Below are 16529 nucleotides of genomic sequence, written 5' to 3' on the forward strand. Positions count from 1 at the left end.
GCAGTTGTTCAGTCAGTAACAGGGTTATTAAGTCACTCCGGCTTCCCCATTGGCTTCGCCTGTCAGAAGGTTGCAAAAGGGGATCGTGTGACCCCAATATACTACGTTCTGACCCAGCTACCCAAACACGACAAACCTCTGACGTCAACTCCAAAGATTCCTCTCGCCGCAGGCTAACAAGTCCGTCCATCCGGAAAATGAATCGTTGTCTGCCACACCGATTTGTCTCCACCCACCCACCCCGCCTTTGATCCCAGAGCTAGGGTGGGGCTTTGCTAGCAGTGGCGGCTCTTTCATCCCAAGGACCGGCCCATAGATTTCCATTGCTCTCCTCTCCTCTGCTTTCTGCATCAGCCACTGGGCTCAGCTGTTCCTCCTCTTCTTCATCAACCACCTCCAGACCTGGGCGGTATGGACTCCCCATCTGAGGGCTGACAGACAGACCAGGCTCTCCCTCTCCCTCTCTCTCTCCCTCCCTCTCCCTCTCTCCCTCTCTTTCTCTGCCACCTCCATTCCCTCTTCCCCCTCTGAACTCTCAGGTGATGCTGACCCCGACTCCTGGTCTGCCTCCTCCTCTTCCTCTGATTCGGCTGCTGGAGGCGCTGGCGGCCAAGAGGCCACAACACCCTGCAACCGTCGTAAGTACATGCCAGTTGCCAAGGGTCTGAATTGGGACCGTGGTCGTAAGTGTGAAAAAAGGGTCCTAGGTCACTTTGGTCGTTTATATCTTGGAATGGTCACTAAGTGAACGGTTGTAAAGTTGAGGACTACCTGTATGTCTCAGAATTATGCCGAGAGCCTAAAGGGGCACCGGACGCTCGCCAGGCTCGGCCGCCTCTGCGCAAGAAGGGCTGCGTGAGCGGGGGAAGGGGAGGGGAGGAGGTACCACCCACCGTTCCAGGCCCACGTGGGCCGCCTTCAACTGCTCCAGCTCCGTCTGGACACTCTGCTTGGCCCAGATCTCAGCCTCCAAGGCCGACTGCAGCTCCAACTTGGCCGAGGCCTCCACCTTCTGCAGCCGCCGAGCTTTCCAGAGGGTGTCCTGCAAGGGGGGAAGGAAGGCCGAGGGAGGGGGCCGTTGGTGCGAGGGGCAGGCTTGGTCTGGGGGGGCTGGGGGCAAAAGGGAGACCGGGGTGGGGTGGGGGTCGCACAGGGCACTGGCCATGTTTGCCCCCTGAAGGCGCTTTCAGGCTGGTGGGCCAAACGGTAGAGCGGGCCCCAGGCAGCGTAGCTGGGCAGCAAAGGTTTTACTGGTAGATGTGCCACCCCGAGCCCCAATATGGGAAGACTGACTGGGATTGGGAGTGAGCAAAGGAAGAGAGAAAAAGGGGGAAAAAAAGGAAAGAATGAAGGGAGAAGAGGGAGGGAGGGAGGAAAAAGGAGGGAGAGAAAGGAGGAAAGAATGAAGGAAGAGAGGGAGGGAGGGAGAGAAGGAAACAGGGAAGGAATGAAGGAAAGAAGGAAAAAGGAAAGGGAAGAAGGGAGGGAAAAAGAGAAGAGGGAAGGAAGGGAGAAAAGGAGGGAAGGAAAGAATGAAGGAAGGAAAAAGAGAAAGAATGAAGGAAGAGAGGGAGAAAGGAAATAAGGAAAGAAAAAGAAGGAAGGAAGATATAGGTTGGAGGAAGAAAGGAAAGGAAGGGGGGAAGGAGGGAGGGAGGAAAAAAAAGGAGAGAAGGGAAGAAGGAAGGAAGGAAGGAAAAAGGAAAGAATGAAGGAAGAGAGGGAGGAAGGAAATAAGGAAAAGAAAAAAAGGAAGGAAGATATAGGTTGGAGGAAGAAAGGAAAGGAAGAAGGGGAGGGAGGAAAAAGGAGAGAAGGGAAGAAGGAAGGAAGGAAAAAGGAAAGAATGAAGGAAGAGAGGGAGGAAGGAAAGAAGGAAAGAAAAAGAAGGAAGGAAGATACAGGTTGGAGGAAGAAAGGAAAGGAAGGAGGGGAGGAAAAGGAAGGAAGGAAAAAAAGGAGGGGAGAAAAAGGGAGGGAGGGAGGGAGGGCCTGGCATCAAAGACCCTGACCGGATTCCCCTCCATCCAGTGACAAGGGGGAGGGGGGGTCCCACTTCTTCTTCTTCTCCCTCCCCCACAGGGCCCTCTTACCGGGCTCTTGGGCCCCGGGCTCTGCGCCCCGGCCTGCTTCAGGGCCTCCATCTCGTCCATCATGCGAGTCGCCACGGCCTGCAGGTACCCCCGGGACTCCTTCTCATCCGTCACCCTGGGGAGGGGAAGGACAAAAGGGCCAGGGGAGGTCAGGGGAATCACCTGGGGGGGCGAGGGTGAATCATTCGGCCCTTCCCTGCTCCTGCCCCCCCCTTCCCCCTCCCTTAATGACCACATTGCTTAGTGACGAGAAGTTCCGGTCCCAATCGTGGCCGTTAAGTGTGACTTCAGTTCACCACTAAAGCTATAATCCTGGGATCGGAGGGGAAAGTACCACGTAGAACCCGATTTAAAAGAAACATGTGCTACGTGGTTGTTAGGAGATGATTATTATAAATGTTTAAGGGGATCATTAAAAGTTAAACGGTTATTGGGATTTAAAAGGGAATTTATTAAATGATATTTAAGCTTTTTGGGGGGCAGCACACTCGAATTGGTAACTGTAGGGGGAATTTCTGTTTTTGAAATGAGGTGGGATGTTTGAAACGATGAAAGAAGAATATGCGATGGAATTGGGAATGTGACAGGCAAAAGTGCAAGCGTAAATGAATAGGAAGGTGTGAGAAATGATTTAAAATTAAAAGAAACAGGTTAAGAAACGGATTGAAAAATGTATAAAATAAGCCTGAGGAAAACATTTGAGGGAAAAGTAATAGAAAATGTGTAAAGTCAGAGGTAAGATACGAAATTAAATGAGGAAGATGAATATGTAATCAAAGACGTGGCTGTATGGAAATGTAAAAACCTAGAATCATGCTGTTCGCTTAAAAAAGATGTTTTTTTTTTAAATGTGGAAATAAAATTTTATATATATATATAAAAAACTAAAATTATAATCCCTCCCCTCCCTCCCCCGCCCGGCTGAGGTCTCTCCACATCTTGCTCTGAACTACAAATCCCAGAATCCTCCTGGATAAAGACTCACGGGGGACTCGTCCCAACCTATCGGGAGGGCGCCAGGCTGGGGGGAGGGGGGGAGGCCGCACAGGAGGTTGGACTCCTTTAAGGGTTAGAAGAAAAGGCATTCTGCTCATCCTCAGAGGCAACCTTGCCAATGCAAAACGCGGGAGGGATTCTCTCACCACTTCAAAATGCTGGCGATCTGAGTCTCCCAGTTGGTGAAGGCCGCTCTGTGGGATTCAGACGGGCAGCTCCCCGGTCCCGGGTGCAAGGCGTCGTTCCCCCGAGAATCCACCTGTTGCAAACCCAGGAAAGAAGCCAAACGCAGCCTTTAAAAGAGACATTGGGGTACAGTGGGGAAGGAGATAGAGCAGGAGTGGGGTGTCCTGGGTTCGAGTCCCACTCTGTTGTGGCCTGTTGGCCGCCGGCCCGTCCGGCATCCAAATTGGAGGAGGAGGAGGAGGAGGAGGCATGGGAGTCAGGGTCAGCATCCAGGCAACTGTGTTGTGGTTCTCCGACAGCAGGTGCAGAAGACTGAGGTCTCGGAGAGCGAGGACTCAGATGAGGGGCCTGCGTGCGAGGCAGGGATGGGGCCAGGACCATCAGGGAGTGGAGTGCTGCCTTTGGAGATTGTGGAGGCTGGCAGCAGTGATGAAGAGCACCCCAAGGAGCCTGTGCCCAGTGTGCGTGCACGCAGGGCTACTCCAAGGAAAGAGCCGCTGCAGCAGCACAGGTGACTCGGGAGTAAGACCGCAAGGTGATGGCCCCTCCCTTAAGGGATAAAAGCCAGCTGAGAAACCGGAGTTCTTTGCAGGAAGCAAAGACGTTTTTGCACTCAAGCCTGGTGGACGTTCGGACTATCTTGGTTGGTGTTTGGAGACTCTTTGTGTTTGAAATATTTCTGAGTAACTTTATCTAGTGTTCTTGGCAGCCTTGCACCACCTTGGCAAGGCTTGTTCTTATCAGAGACAATTAATTTGAAACAGCCTTTTAACCGGGAAGGAACGGAATTCGTAAAGAATCATTAAAAGGTTTTGCTGTTACCTCCATCTGGTATTTGTATCCTTGGAACAAGGTTTGGGTCAGAACAAACAGAGCTCTGAGGGGGAAGAGGGATTGGAACTGGCAGAGAGAGAGAGAGAAAAGTGGGAGCCTGGGCCATCTGTGAGCAACTTCCAACGGCCACTAAGTGAACTGTTATAAGTCAATGACTACTTTATAAATGGGATAGCTAAGTGTTCTTAACATGCAGTCTGGATTCTTTGCACCTCACAGCCCATCCCAGGCTAGCCAGACTTCAAAGATGCCCAAGGCTACCTATCCCCCATCGCCACTGCAGCCTCCATCATCCCCAGACGTCCCCCAAATGCCTGGACAGGCGGCGCTTCAGACTGCTGTGGCTTGTCGGCCATCGGCCCCTCCAGCAGCCAAATCAGAGGAGGAGGAGGCGTGGGAGTTGGGGTCAGCATCAAAGCAACCTGGGAGCTCCAAGGGGGAAGTGGAACTGGCAGAGAGAGAGAGGGAGAGGGAGGGAGGGAGAGGGAGAGGGGGAGAGAGAGAGAGAGAGAGAGAGGCGGAGCCTAGGCCATCCGTCAGCCCTCAGATGGAGAGTCAACAGCCCCCCCAGGTCTGGAGGTGGCCGATGAGGAAGAGGAGGAACAGCCGAGTCCAGTGCCTGACGCTTGGATGCACAGAAGGCAGAGAGGAGAGGAGAGCAGGGGAAATCTATGGGCCGGCCCTTGGGATAGAAGAGCCACTGCTGCTAGCGAAGGCCCCACTCTAGCAGTGGGGATAAAAGGCAGCGGGCGGAGATGAACAGGTCTGGCAGACAACTAGTCACCTCCCTGCCGGATGGATTTGTCAGCCTGCGGTGAGAGAGAAATTTTTTGCCGGGGCTGCCGGCGCTCCGAATAAAGGAATCTTTTGATTTCACCTCAGAGGGCTTGTCTTGTTTGGGGAGCTGCGTCAGAACACGCTCCGTCCCAAGAGCTCAGCGGATGCTGCATCAGACTTTCTCAGCCCGGCCTTCCTCACAGGGTTGTTGTTGTTGTGGAGCAATGTGGCAGGTGAACGCCCCATTTTTATGCTCCTGGAGAAAAAGGGGTGGGGGTGGCAGGTAGGGGAGATAGATAATTTGGGAAAGCATAACATTCCTCGGCATTTGAGGCACGTCTACCTGGTCACAAGAAGGCCGGGAGCTGCTGCTATTGCTCGTGGCCGCTTGGCTTCCTCTGCACGGCTCCATATTTTCGCACCTAGGCAGAAAAACAACCCCGTTCATTTGACAAATAGCCCCTCCATTTGGGACTGCAACGGCCTGGGCAAACTTTCAAGACTTGTGGTTGGCTGGGGGAATTCTGGGAGTTGAAGTCCCCAAGTCTTTAAAGTTGCCAAAGGTTGGAGAGGCCTGATCGCAACTTCCATCTCTTAAACCACGGGGTCGTTAAGTGAGACCTCGTGTGAGCCCGCCCAATTTCATGGTCATGAAGGGAATCACACGGTCACGAAGTGAATCCTGATTTCCCCTTGCCAGTGAGGATGAGGGGACCCCCCCCCGAGGCGCCCCCTCTCTCCTCTTGCCGGCCTCGCGCAGCCTCTCGTTCGGCCGCTCACCGCTGCCTCCTGGCTTTCTCCAGCTGCTCCTGCAGTTGGGCCACCTCCTCCGTCAGAGCCTCGACCTGCCGTGCCTTGGCTTGCAGCTCCTCCTTCCAAACCCCGCCCGGCTCTGGACGTTTCCTGGAGCTGGACCGCTTGAAGATGGCCGTGCTTGGCTTTGCCTGCAAAGAGAGCCCCACATCAATGCGGCGTGGCGGCTAATGCCGCCGTTTAGGACTGAGGTCCTCTGCCGTCTGCACAGCCTTACCCGCAGCTCCTCCAGTTCTTCTTTCAGCTTCCGCATTTGCTGCTCCGCTCTCTCCCGTCCCTTTCGCTGCTTGGTCACCTCGCCCACCAGGCTTTCGATCCGGAGCTCCAGCTGTGCGGAGAGAAGAGGTTTCTCTTGTGTTTTGCAGGGAAGGTGGTTTAGGGGGCAGCATCTTGTTGTGGTGGTTAGCCGGCAGCAGGTACGGACAGCTGAGGAGAGCGAGCGCTCAGATGAAGGACCAGGACCATCAGGGAGTAGGCTGCTGCCTTCAGAGACTGTGCGGGCTAGCAGCAGCAATGAGGAGGTTCCCGAGGAGCCTGTGCCAAGTGCACGTGCACGCAGGATTGCTCGCAGGAAAGAGCAGCTATAACAGCATGGGCAACTCGGGAGTAAGGCTGCCCCTCCAAGAGGATAAAAGGCAGCTGTGAAGAGAATGTTCTTTGCAGGAAACAAAGACATTTTGAAACTCAGCCTTGTGGACATTACAGTTGGTATTTGAAGACTCTTATACGGTAAACTATTTCTTATCTGTTGTTTCTTGGCAGCCTTGCAAAAACTTGGTCAGGCTCTTTCTTGTCAGAGCTAACTAGTGGGAAGCAGCCTTTGATCTGTGAAGAAACAGGATTCATAGATGAAACATTAAAAGATTGTGCTGCTGCCTTTGTCTTGTGTTTGCTCTCTTGGAACCAGGTTTGGGTCAGAACGCTTGTCTATTCCTGCATCCCAATCTGGGATGCTCCTGGATGCCTCCTTGAGCAGGGGACTCCACCTGGGTGATCCACCTGTCTTAAGGTAGAAAAAAGGTAAAGATTTCCCCTGTCCAGTCCTGAGCGACTCTAAGGGGCAGTGGTGCACCTTTGTTTCCTAGCCAGCATTGTTCGAAGACACTTCCATGGGCATGTGGCTGGCATGAGTATATACCTAGGCACATGGAACGCTGTTATCTTCCCACTGAAAAGTTACCTACAGGTGGTTCTTGACTTACGACCACAACTGACCCCAAAATTTCTTGTCAGCTTTGGAAGCCGTAGTAGCACCAGAAGCTTCCACGCTGCCACATTTGTTGAGCGTGGGAAGTTGGGAGGGGGAGGACCTCATGGAGTGTATGTAGTTTAGACATAATAGCACTTTTCTTTACATTCAAGGTCATGTTATTTCTGCACCTGGGTGAAGGGATGTCTCAAGTTGGGATGGACGGTGATTGGGACATGTGATGGAATGATGGATGCGCGGGGTGAATTTGTGATTTTTAATTATCGAAGGAAAACCCGGAACTCTCAGTTTCAGGTTTTCCCAGATGTGGCAGTAACGACTTTTCCAATAAAAAGAAACTTTGAGGAAATGCCTGTCTCGGAGTTTTGGATTGCGTCAGCCTAAGTTTGATTGATTGATTGATTGATTTTATATTAGCAATAGCCCTTAGACTTATATACCGCTTCGTGGTGCTTTACAGCCCTCTCTAAGCGGTTTACAGTCAGCCTCTTTCCTCCAACAATCTGGGTCCTCATTTTACCAACCTCGGAAGGACGGAAGGCTGAGTCAACCTGGAGCCTGGTGGGATTCGATCTGCCAAACTGCAGTAGGAGTAGTTTGCAGCACTGCACTCTAACCACTGCGCCACAAAGCCTCCTTTATATTGCCGCCTGTTTGCCCATGGCGACTCGAGGCGGCTTACAGAATGTAAAAAACATTATTTAAAACAATAAAAACTAACAAAAAGAATCAAATACATTAATAAAGTACAACAGAGCGAAATCTGGAAAATCAATCGATCAATCAATCACCCCCAACTCCCACCTCATGCCCTGACGACAGCAGATCCTACAAAGTCCTTTGATGGGCTCCATCCCGCTCTGGGTTCCCCAGGCCCGCTGGCAGAACCAGGTCTTCAGCGCCTTCTGGAAGAGAATCGGAGTGGGGGCCAGTCTAATCTCTGGGGGGGATGAGGTTCCACAGAGAGGGAGCCACCACGGAGAAGGCCCTTCCTCTGGGTCCCACCAGGTGTATCTCCCTCAGGGATGGGAACTGATTTTGGCTGGAACACTGACATTTCTGTCGCTAAGTGAGACAACTGTTAAGCTGCCCTCTCCCCTCTTTGGAAGAGCTTCATAGCTCCCACTGCCTAAAGAAAGTTCAAAACATCCTTAAAGATCCACCTCATCCTAATATTACCATAAATATTACCATCTGGCAGGCGGCACAGGATAATAATAAAAATGAGGACAAATAGGCTGAAAAACAGCTTCTATCCCAGGGCAGGAGCTCTGCTGAATTCTACTGTCTAGTGCAATATTAATGCAATATCAGGGGTTTGCGATTCAACTGTACATAGAATGTAAAGGATGGGTGTTTGTGCTTATTTTCATAGTCATAAATTGTACACTGAAGATGGTATTTAATTGTGCTGTGTGAGGTGCAATGGCAATAAAGGAAAGGAAAGTGATATTTACCCCGTTTTATGGCCTTTCTTGCCACAGTTGTTAAGTAAACCACTGCACTTCTTAACGTAGCAACCCGGTTGCCAAAGGGGATCAGAGACAATGCAACCATCGTAAATGGTTGGACAACCAGACAATGCAATCACCATAAATATGAGTTAGTGACCACATGTCCAAATTTTGATCACGTCACCATGAAGATGTTTGCAGTCGTTGTAATTGGGAGAAATGGTCCAAATAACTTTTCTCAGTGCCGCTGCAACTTCGAACGATCGCTAAACAAATCATTGTAAACCTGGCTTTACCCATATATATATCGGTAGACTGGACCAGGGGTCGCCAACCTTTTGGACCTCAGGGGCCACCAAACTCATAATTTTAAATCCCACGGACCAGAGACCCTGAGAAAATCCCAAAAAAAGTCTGCAGGAAAATTCCCCTTCCCGTTTTCCTACCGATCGATCGTTCTTTACTTGGGATCGCAGGATAACGTCTCCAGCTCCGTTCTCGGGGGGAGAGAGGAGAGACTTTTGGCTTCATACAAGGAAAGCAGCAGAAGCCGCAGAAGTCTTTCTTTCTCTCCCCCAAAGTCCACCAGAAATGAGTCTTTGCCGGCGCAGCCTCTTGGAGCAGGAGGCCTTGCAGGGTCCCAAAGACTCATTTCTGGCGGAGTTTGGGGAAGAGAAAGAAAGACTTCTGCTGCTTTCCTTGCGTGCAGCCAAAAGCGGAAGAAGCGGAAAGAAGCAGCCTGGTGGCCAGGCGAGGTGCGTGGGTCGTGTGGGGCAAATTCCCCCCTCTCTGCCCTTCCCCCCCCCTTCCCTCACTACCTCATGTTATTCGCAATGCAAGCGACGCAAGCCTTGTGTTCCCACGGGCCACGTGGGCGGCACAGCCTTGTGTTCCCACACAGCCTGGATTAATTGCTTTGGGGGTGACATTCCTCTGCGGACCACCAAAATTTTCTTGCAGACCACCTAGTGGTCCCTGGCCCACCAGTTGGCAACTACCGGACTGGACTACAGCTCCCATCTTCCCCAACCCCCCCGGAGAAACCCCCCAGGGTGGAAATCAGGAGTGCTCGGTTGTCCACTGAGCTCGGTGGGTTTTCTCGCAGACCTTTCATTACCTAGCTAAGTAACATCATCAGAATTAGAAGGGAGTGAGCTTTGCTCTCTTTTTACATACTAACAGGCTGCCCTGTCGGTGAGAGTTCCTGTTGGTTGTTGTATACTGTTAGCTTGTTTGTCTGACTTGTACATAAATAGGGAACAAACACGACTCCCTTTAACAATGATGATGTCACCTAGTTGTAATGAAACATCAGCCAGAAAACAGCCAAGCTCAGAGTGCCAAGTCGTAAAACATTCCTATGCCTGTTTTCAAGTTGCCATAAATAAGGGTAGGTGGGTGGGTGGAAATCTTGAAGTAGGGCAGTTTAAAACCAGAACTACCTTCCACCCTTATCTTAAAAAGATTGTAGCTAGACTACTGGATCTTCTGCATGCAAAAATCCTTCATTGGAGAATGTGATTGATGACATCCAGCCTGTGAACGTGCTTAATTGGAGAATCTAATTTATGACACACCCAAGGGGGAGGGGGGAAACAGGGTCACAGGTGACCGTAAATTACGTATGCCAGAGTTGGCTTCATTTAGGTTAATGCCGGCATGTTACTCCTAATCAATCTTTTGAATTTTTTTTGAAGCTTGGCTGGAGGCTCATGACTTAATTAGGGCAATTGCTGGAACCCTGACACAGAGAGCACCAAGGACCCCACAATTCGATCCTGAGCTACAAAGATTCTTCTTCATTGATTGAGTGGAAAATCTCTACTCCAAAGGGCAGAAGCTACACCTCTGGCCCAGGCTGTTAATCAACGCAGAGCTTTTAACATTCAGAACAGAAGCTCTTGGGAAGGACTCCAGTGAGGAGCCTATGCATGTGTGCGCATGTGTGCGTGCGTGAGTGTACATGTGCAGAGAAGAAAGTACCTCCTTGCGTCCACTCTCAGTACGGGCCAGCTCCTTCCGTAGCCCTTCTACCCGTCGAGCAGCAGCTTCCGTCTCCTCCAGTCGTTCCCGCAGCAGGCGCGAGTGCCGCAGCAACTGGGCCTGCAGCTCCCCACATTTGGCTTCGGCGCTCTGCAGTTCCTCTGCTGTCTCTCGATGGCGCTCCTGCTCCTCTTGTAGCTCCCAAGCCTGAGCCTGTAGCTGCTCCTGCAGCTCAGTCACACCCTATCACGAGAAGTCACTATCAGCACTGGACCAGAATACCTGACCGTACAGCAAGCTCCATCTGGGTTGCCAAATGGTAAAACACACAGGAACCAGACAGTGAGAGAGCATTGACAGCTGTACAGCAGGCTCCATCTGGGTTGCCAAATGGTAAAACACACAGGAATCAGACAGCGACAGAGCATTGACAGCTGTACAGCAGGCTCCGTCTGGGTTGCCAAATGGTAAAACACACAGGAACCAGACAGCGACAGAGCATTGACAGCTGTACAGCAGGCTCCGTCTGGGTTGCCAAATGGTAAAACACACAGGAACCAGACAGCGACAGAGCATTGACAGCTGTACAGCAGGCTCCGTCTGGGTTGCCAAATGGTGAAACACACAGGAACCAGACAGCGACAGAGCATTGACAGCTGTACAGCAGGCTCCGTCTGGGTTGCCAAATGGTGAAACAGACAGCGACAGAGCATTGACAGCTGTACAGCAGGCTCCATCTGGGTTGCCAAATGGTGAAACACACAGGAACCAGACAGTGACAGAGCATTGACAGCTGTACAGCAGGCTCCATCTGGGTTGCCAAATGGTGAAACACACAGGATTCAGGCTGCACAGATAGAAAATTGCATTCCAGAATGTTGAAGTTTGCCTTGCGACAAAACCACCTGGATTTGAGCAGTCCTGTGTGACATGCACAACACTGAACCAAATTTGCACTGGCCCCTCTATAAGTGGGGCAAAATACCATGACCGAACTGTGAGCGCAGGGCAACATATAGTATTATCGTACCAAAATAGAGTCTATAATGAAGACTTGGCTGAATTCCTGGCTATGACAAATGAAGCAAAAATTATCTAATTTAGACATACGTTTATATTTTAAATATTATAGTTCCTATTTTGTATTTTTCTCTCTTGTGTTTCTCCCAAAATGAGATGTGAATCTGCCATACGATAAATAAAATGCACACCATCACTCATTCCTTGTTCATCTCTTAGCTGGATTACTGAAGTACACTTTACATGGGGCTACCCTTGAAGAGTGTTTGGAAGCTACAACTAGTACAGAATGCAGTGGTGTGACAGTTCTGGTGGCTGTTAAGGTGGTGGATATAACACCACAGTTGCACGAACTAAATTGCTTACCAATTTGCTTCTGGAGCCAATTCCCATGATTTTAATTATTTCTTTAATTCTTTCTTAATTTTAATTGTTTTAAAACTTATCTGTTTGCCGTTTTGTAAGCTGCCCAGAACTGCTTTACCAATGTGATAGGTGGCATATTAATGTAATCTATTTATATAAAAGAGAAAGGCCACTCACGCATCATCACAAAATTTCCAAAACCGTAAAACCTACAAACTTGAAATTTGGTACGTAGGTTCCTCTTGGCTTCTAGGGGCTCACTAAGAAAGGATTTTTGGAAATAACCATCAGAGCATTCGTATTATCCTATATTATTATTATTAACATGCTCTGATGCTAAGGAGTTCTACTCCCCCTCCCCACCTGAAAAGAAATCTGCTCCAAATGCAAAACACAAGCAGAGGAGTTTCAATTTCACAGCACCAAACAGCTTTAGTACAGAACAGTTGAGCTAAGCCACGGCCAGGCTCCTTGCTGTCTCTTTCTTGCTCACACAGGAAATACTGTTTCACTTTCCAAACAGCCCTTAACTCTCTCACACACTGACGGGACGCTAGCCAGATGAACACCGATGGATGCTGGTAGGCAGAGGCAGAATTTTCCCTCCCATATTTTCTTCCCCAAAAACTAAGCTTGGCCACATAGTTTTCGTAGCGAAGCACGGGGATCGAGCTAGTAAAGAAATAAAAATAAAAGTACCTCCCAGGACATGTGACTTTGCCTTCTAAGAACGAGAAACTGTGGAATGCAACCCTCTGTGTTTACACTGTGTGACCAAATAACTTTTAAGATAAACAGAACCCGAAGGATTCCTCGGGGGAACCAGAGATTGGGGTTCACCCCACCACTTCTGAGTACTTCGCCCATCACGTTCAAACTCAAAACAGGATAGAAACAGGAATGTGATCTAGTCAGTTTCAAAAGCCTGTCTAGTAGGCAGTTTCACGGTACTGATTAGCAAACTCAAGTGGCCAGTCCTGCTTATCAGAAAGTCCATTTTTCTCTAGGCTGCTCTGAATAAACGAAACGAATAATTTATGCCTGGCTTCCTCCAACTTGGCAACTTTTAGATTGCTGGACTTCAGCTCCCAGAATTCTCCAGCCAGCAGGGTTGGTTGGGGGAAGGATGGATGTTGAAGACCAGCGTCTTCAAAGTTACCAAAATTGGTAAACCCTGGTTTATGAGTGAAAGAATAATTGGAATTATGAAATGCGTTAGTCTATATTGCCCCTTTATGCTCACCGGGCATTATTATCTCGATTCGTGAGTAAATATCCTGATTTGTGCGATCACAGGATCTTATTATCAGATGAATCTGATTTCATTTCCTTGACTGCACTCTGGGAAACCCTTTGAGGCCGGGGTCTCCAACCTGGGCCCCTTGAAGACTGGTGGACTTCAACTCCCAGAATCCCCCCAGCCAGCCACACTCATCATCTATTAAAAGCTCTGCTGGCTGCGGAAATCTTGGAGTTGAAGTCCACCAGCCTTAAAGAGGGGCCCAAGTGTTCTAAGGCAGGGGTCTCCAACCTGGGCCCCTTGAAGACTGGTGGACTTCAACTCCCAGAATCCCCCCAGCCAGCAAGTCCACCAGTCTTAAAGGGGCCCAGGTGTTCTAAGGCAGGGGTCTCCAACCTGGGCCACTTTAAGACTTGGGGACTCCAACCCCCAGAATCCCCCCAGCCAGCAAGTCCACCAGTCTTAAAGGGGCCCAGGTTGGAGACCTCCGCTCTGTGGGACCAAGACTGCTTTGTATACCTGAAGTGCATCCTTCTTCTCCTGTTCCAGAAAGGTCAGCCGGTCCTCCAAGGCCTTCACTTGAGCCAGTGCGACGCGATTGTGATACTGTTTCTGCATCTTGTCATTCTCCAGCTGGTTTTCTGCCAGGCAGGAGAGAAAGAGAGAGGGAGGGAGAGAGAGAAAGGGAGGGAGAGGGGAGAGAGGGAGAGAAAGAGAGGGGGAAGAGAGAGAGGGAGAGAGAAATATGTACATATAGAGAGAGACAGATAGAAAGGGAGGGAGGGAGGGGAGAGAGGGGGAAGAGAGAGGGAGAGAGAAACGGAGAGGGAGGGAAATATGTACATATATATGTATAGCAAGAGTGAGGGAGGGAGAGGGAGGGAGAGAAAGAGAGGGGGAAGAGAGAGAGGCAGAAATATGTACATATAGAGAGGGAGAGGGAGAGAGGGGGAGGAGGAAGAGAGAGAGGGGGATAGATAGATAGATAGATAGATAGATAGATAGATAGATAGATAGATAGATAGATAGATAGATAGATAGATGATAGATAGATAGATGATAGATAGATAGATAGATAGATAGATAGATAGATGAATGGATAGATAGATAGATAGATAGATAGATGATAGATGATAGATAGATAGATAGATAGATAGATAGATAGATAGATAGATAGATAGATAGATGATAGATAGATAGATAGATAGATAGATAGATAGATAGATAGATAGATAGATAGATAGATAGATAGATAGATAGATAGATAGATAGATAGATAGATAGATAGATAGATAGATAGATAGATAGATGATAAATAAATAAATAGATAAATAGATAGTTAGATGATGGATAGATGATAAACAGGTAGGTAGGTAGGTGGAGAGTTAGACAGATAGATAGATAGATATAGATAGATAGATAGATAGATAGATAGATAGATAGATAGATAGATAGATGATAGATAGATAGATAGATAGATAGATGATGATAGATGACAGATAGATAGATAGATAGATAGATAGATAGATGATAGATAGATAGATAGATAGATAGATAGATAGATAGATAGATAGATAGATAGATAGATAGATAGATAGATAGATAGATGATAGATAGATAGATAGATGATGACAGATAGATAGATGATAGATGAGATGATAGATAGATAGATGATAGACAGATAGATAGATAGATAGATAGATAGATAGATAGATAGATAGATAGATAGATAGATGATAGACAGACAGATAGATAGATAGATAGATAGATAGATAGATAGATAGATAGATAGATGATAGATAGATAGATAGATAGATAGATAGATAGATAGATGATAGATAGATGATAGATAGATAGATAGATAGATAGATAGATAGATAGATAGATAGATGATAGATAGATAGATAGATAGATGATAGATAGAGATGATAGATGATAGATAGATAGATAGATAGATAGATAGATAGATAGATAGATAGATAGATAGACAGACAGACAGACAGATAGATAGATAGATGATAGATAGATAGATAGATAGATAGATGATAGATAGATAGATAGATAGATGATAGATAGACAGATAGATAGATAGATGATAGATAGATAGATAGATAGATAGATAGATAGATAGATAGATAGATAGATAGATGATAGATAGATAGATAGATAGATAGATAGATGATAGATAGATAGATAGATAGATAGATAGATAGATAGATAGATAGATAGATAGATAGATAGATAGATATAGATGGGGGAGAGGGAGAGAGAGAAAGAGAGATCCTTAACATCCTCCTTTCAATGACCAACCTATACAGAGCATGCAGGGCTTGACTGAGAACGATGGAGGGCGAAAAAGAAGAGGGCGGCAGAGAAGGAGGGGGCTGGATGGAGTCGCTGAAGCAGTCGGCCTGAGCTTCAGTGGACTCTGGGAGATGGTAGAGGACAGGAAGGCCTGGAGGAACGTTGTCCGTGGGGGGGTTGCGATGGGTTGGACACAACTTTGCAACTAACAACAACAAAGAGCATGAGGTCGCTTGGTGGTCTCCCATCCAACCACTAACTGAATCAAGCCCCTTTTTAAATGTCATTTTAATTCATTTTTAATTCTCAGCATAGGGAAGATTGATTGAAGGCTGCCATTCATTGTTCCGAACAGTAAAATGATCTAGAAAGAGGCTCTCTTACCACCCACCCCACAAAAAAAAAACCCAATATTTTACAAATACCTGTCAATTGTCTCTTCAAAGTAGCCACCTCGTTTTGGAGACTTCGGATCTCCGCATCCTTGGCCGAGGTCTTGGAAGGGGATCTCGCCAGAGAATCTGTGCAGGGTGAGTGCAATGAGACACAGCAGTCCAGGGAGGACGGCCTTACTCACTCGATCCGTTTCGGGGCTGGCAGCGTGCCCTGAACCTTAAGCAAACACAACGGGGTGCGGTGGCCCCACCCGCTAAGCGAGGCAAAATAAATCAAGCTGAACGTGTTGTGCAAATGAGGTTCCTGCGACTTGGGCTCAAACCTGATTTCAGTGGGTTGTGTAAATCCATTTAATGAAGAACCAGCGGAAATTCTCTTGAGTAGGTGGCGAGATTAACCTGACTCTGCACTCTCTCCGTGCTTAGCTTTCTTATTCCCAGGTCACCTGATCCCAAATTCCCTTGCCTCCAATGTAAATAGCCAATAAAGGCTAGGAAACCTTGATTTTTTTTGAGAGGATGGGGTGGGCTGGACTAGAAAACCTTTAAGGTCCCTTCTCCACCACCGCTTCTAGGAATCCTTGTGTTGTGGCAGACTCAGACAGTAAGGAGGTCGGGGAGGAGCATGGGCCAGTCCTGGAGTCTGGGGGAGGCTCTGCGTCGGAGGCAGAGATGGGGCCAGGGCCGTCTGACAATTATCAGCTGCCTTCGGAGTTGGAGATCAGTGGGGCAGAAGAGCGGCTGGAGCCTGTTCCCAGTGTGCGCATGTGCAGAGCTGCTAGAAGAAAGAACCAGGATCGACTGGGTGCTGGTGAACGGCTCCTCCCATAGAGGAGCGAAAGGGGAGTGGTGTTTGCA

At 48.6% G+C, this 16529-nt stretch overlaps 1 protein-coding gene across 1 annotated transcript in view; it reads right to left on the bottom strand.

The window, feature by feature from the left end:
- The window catches only part of LOC113447466 (serine/threonine-protein kinase MRCK gamma), a 98370-nt gene that overhangs the window by 33040 nt on the left and 48801 nt on the right, over nucleotides 1-16529 (bottom strand). The window contains 9 exon segments of the mRNA XM_087913775.1: nucleotides 894-1042; nucleotides 2094-2208; nucleotides 3236-3348; nucleotides 5230-5308; nucleotides 5667-5830; nucleotides 5917-6027; nucleotides 10347-10589; nucleotides 13492-13613; nucleotides 15702-15797. Of these exon segments, the coding sequence (XP_087769901.1) occupies nucleotides 894-1042; nucleotides 2094-2208; nucleotides 3236-3348; nucleotides 5230-5308; nucleotides 5667-5830; nucleotides 5917-6027; nucleotides 10347-10589; nucleotides 13492-13613; nucleotides 15702-15797 (1192 nt within the window).

Source organism: Pseudonaja textilis, chromosome 16 (assembly GCF_049901715.1).
Source record: "Pseudonaja textilis isolate UNSWEBS1 chromosome 16, rPseTex1.2, whole genome shotgun sequence".
In the NCBI taxonomy this organism is placed as follows: Eukaryota; Metazoa; Chordata; class Lepidosauria; order Squamata; family Elapidae; genus Pseudonaja; species Pseudonaja textilis.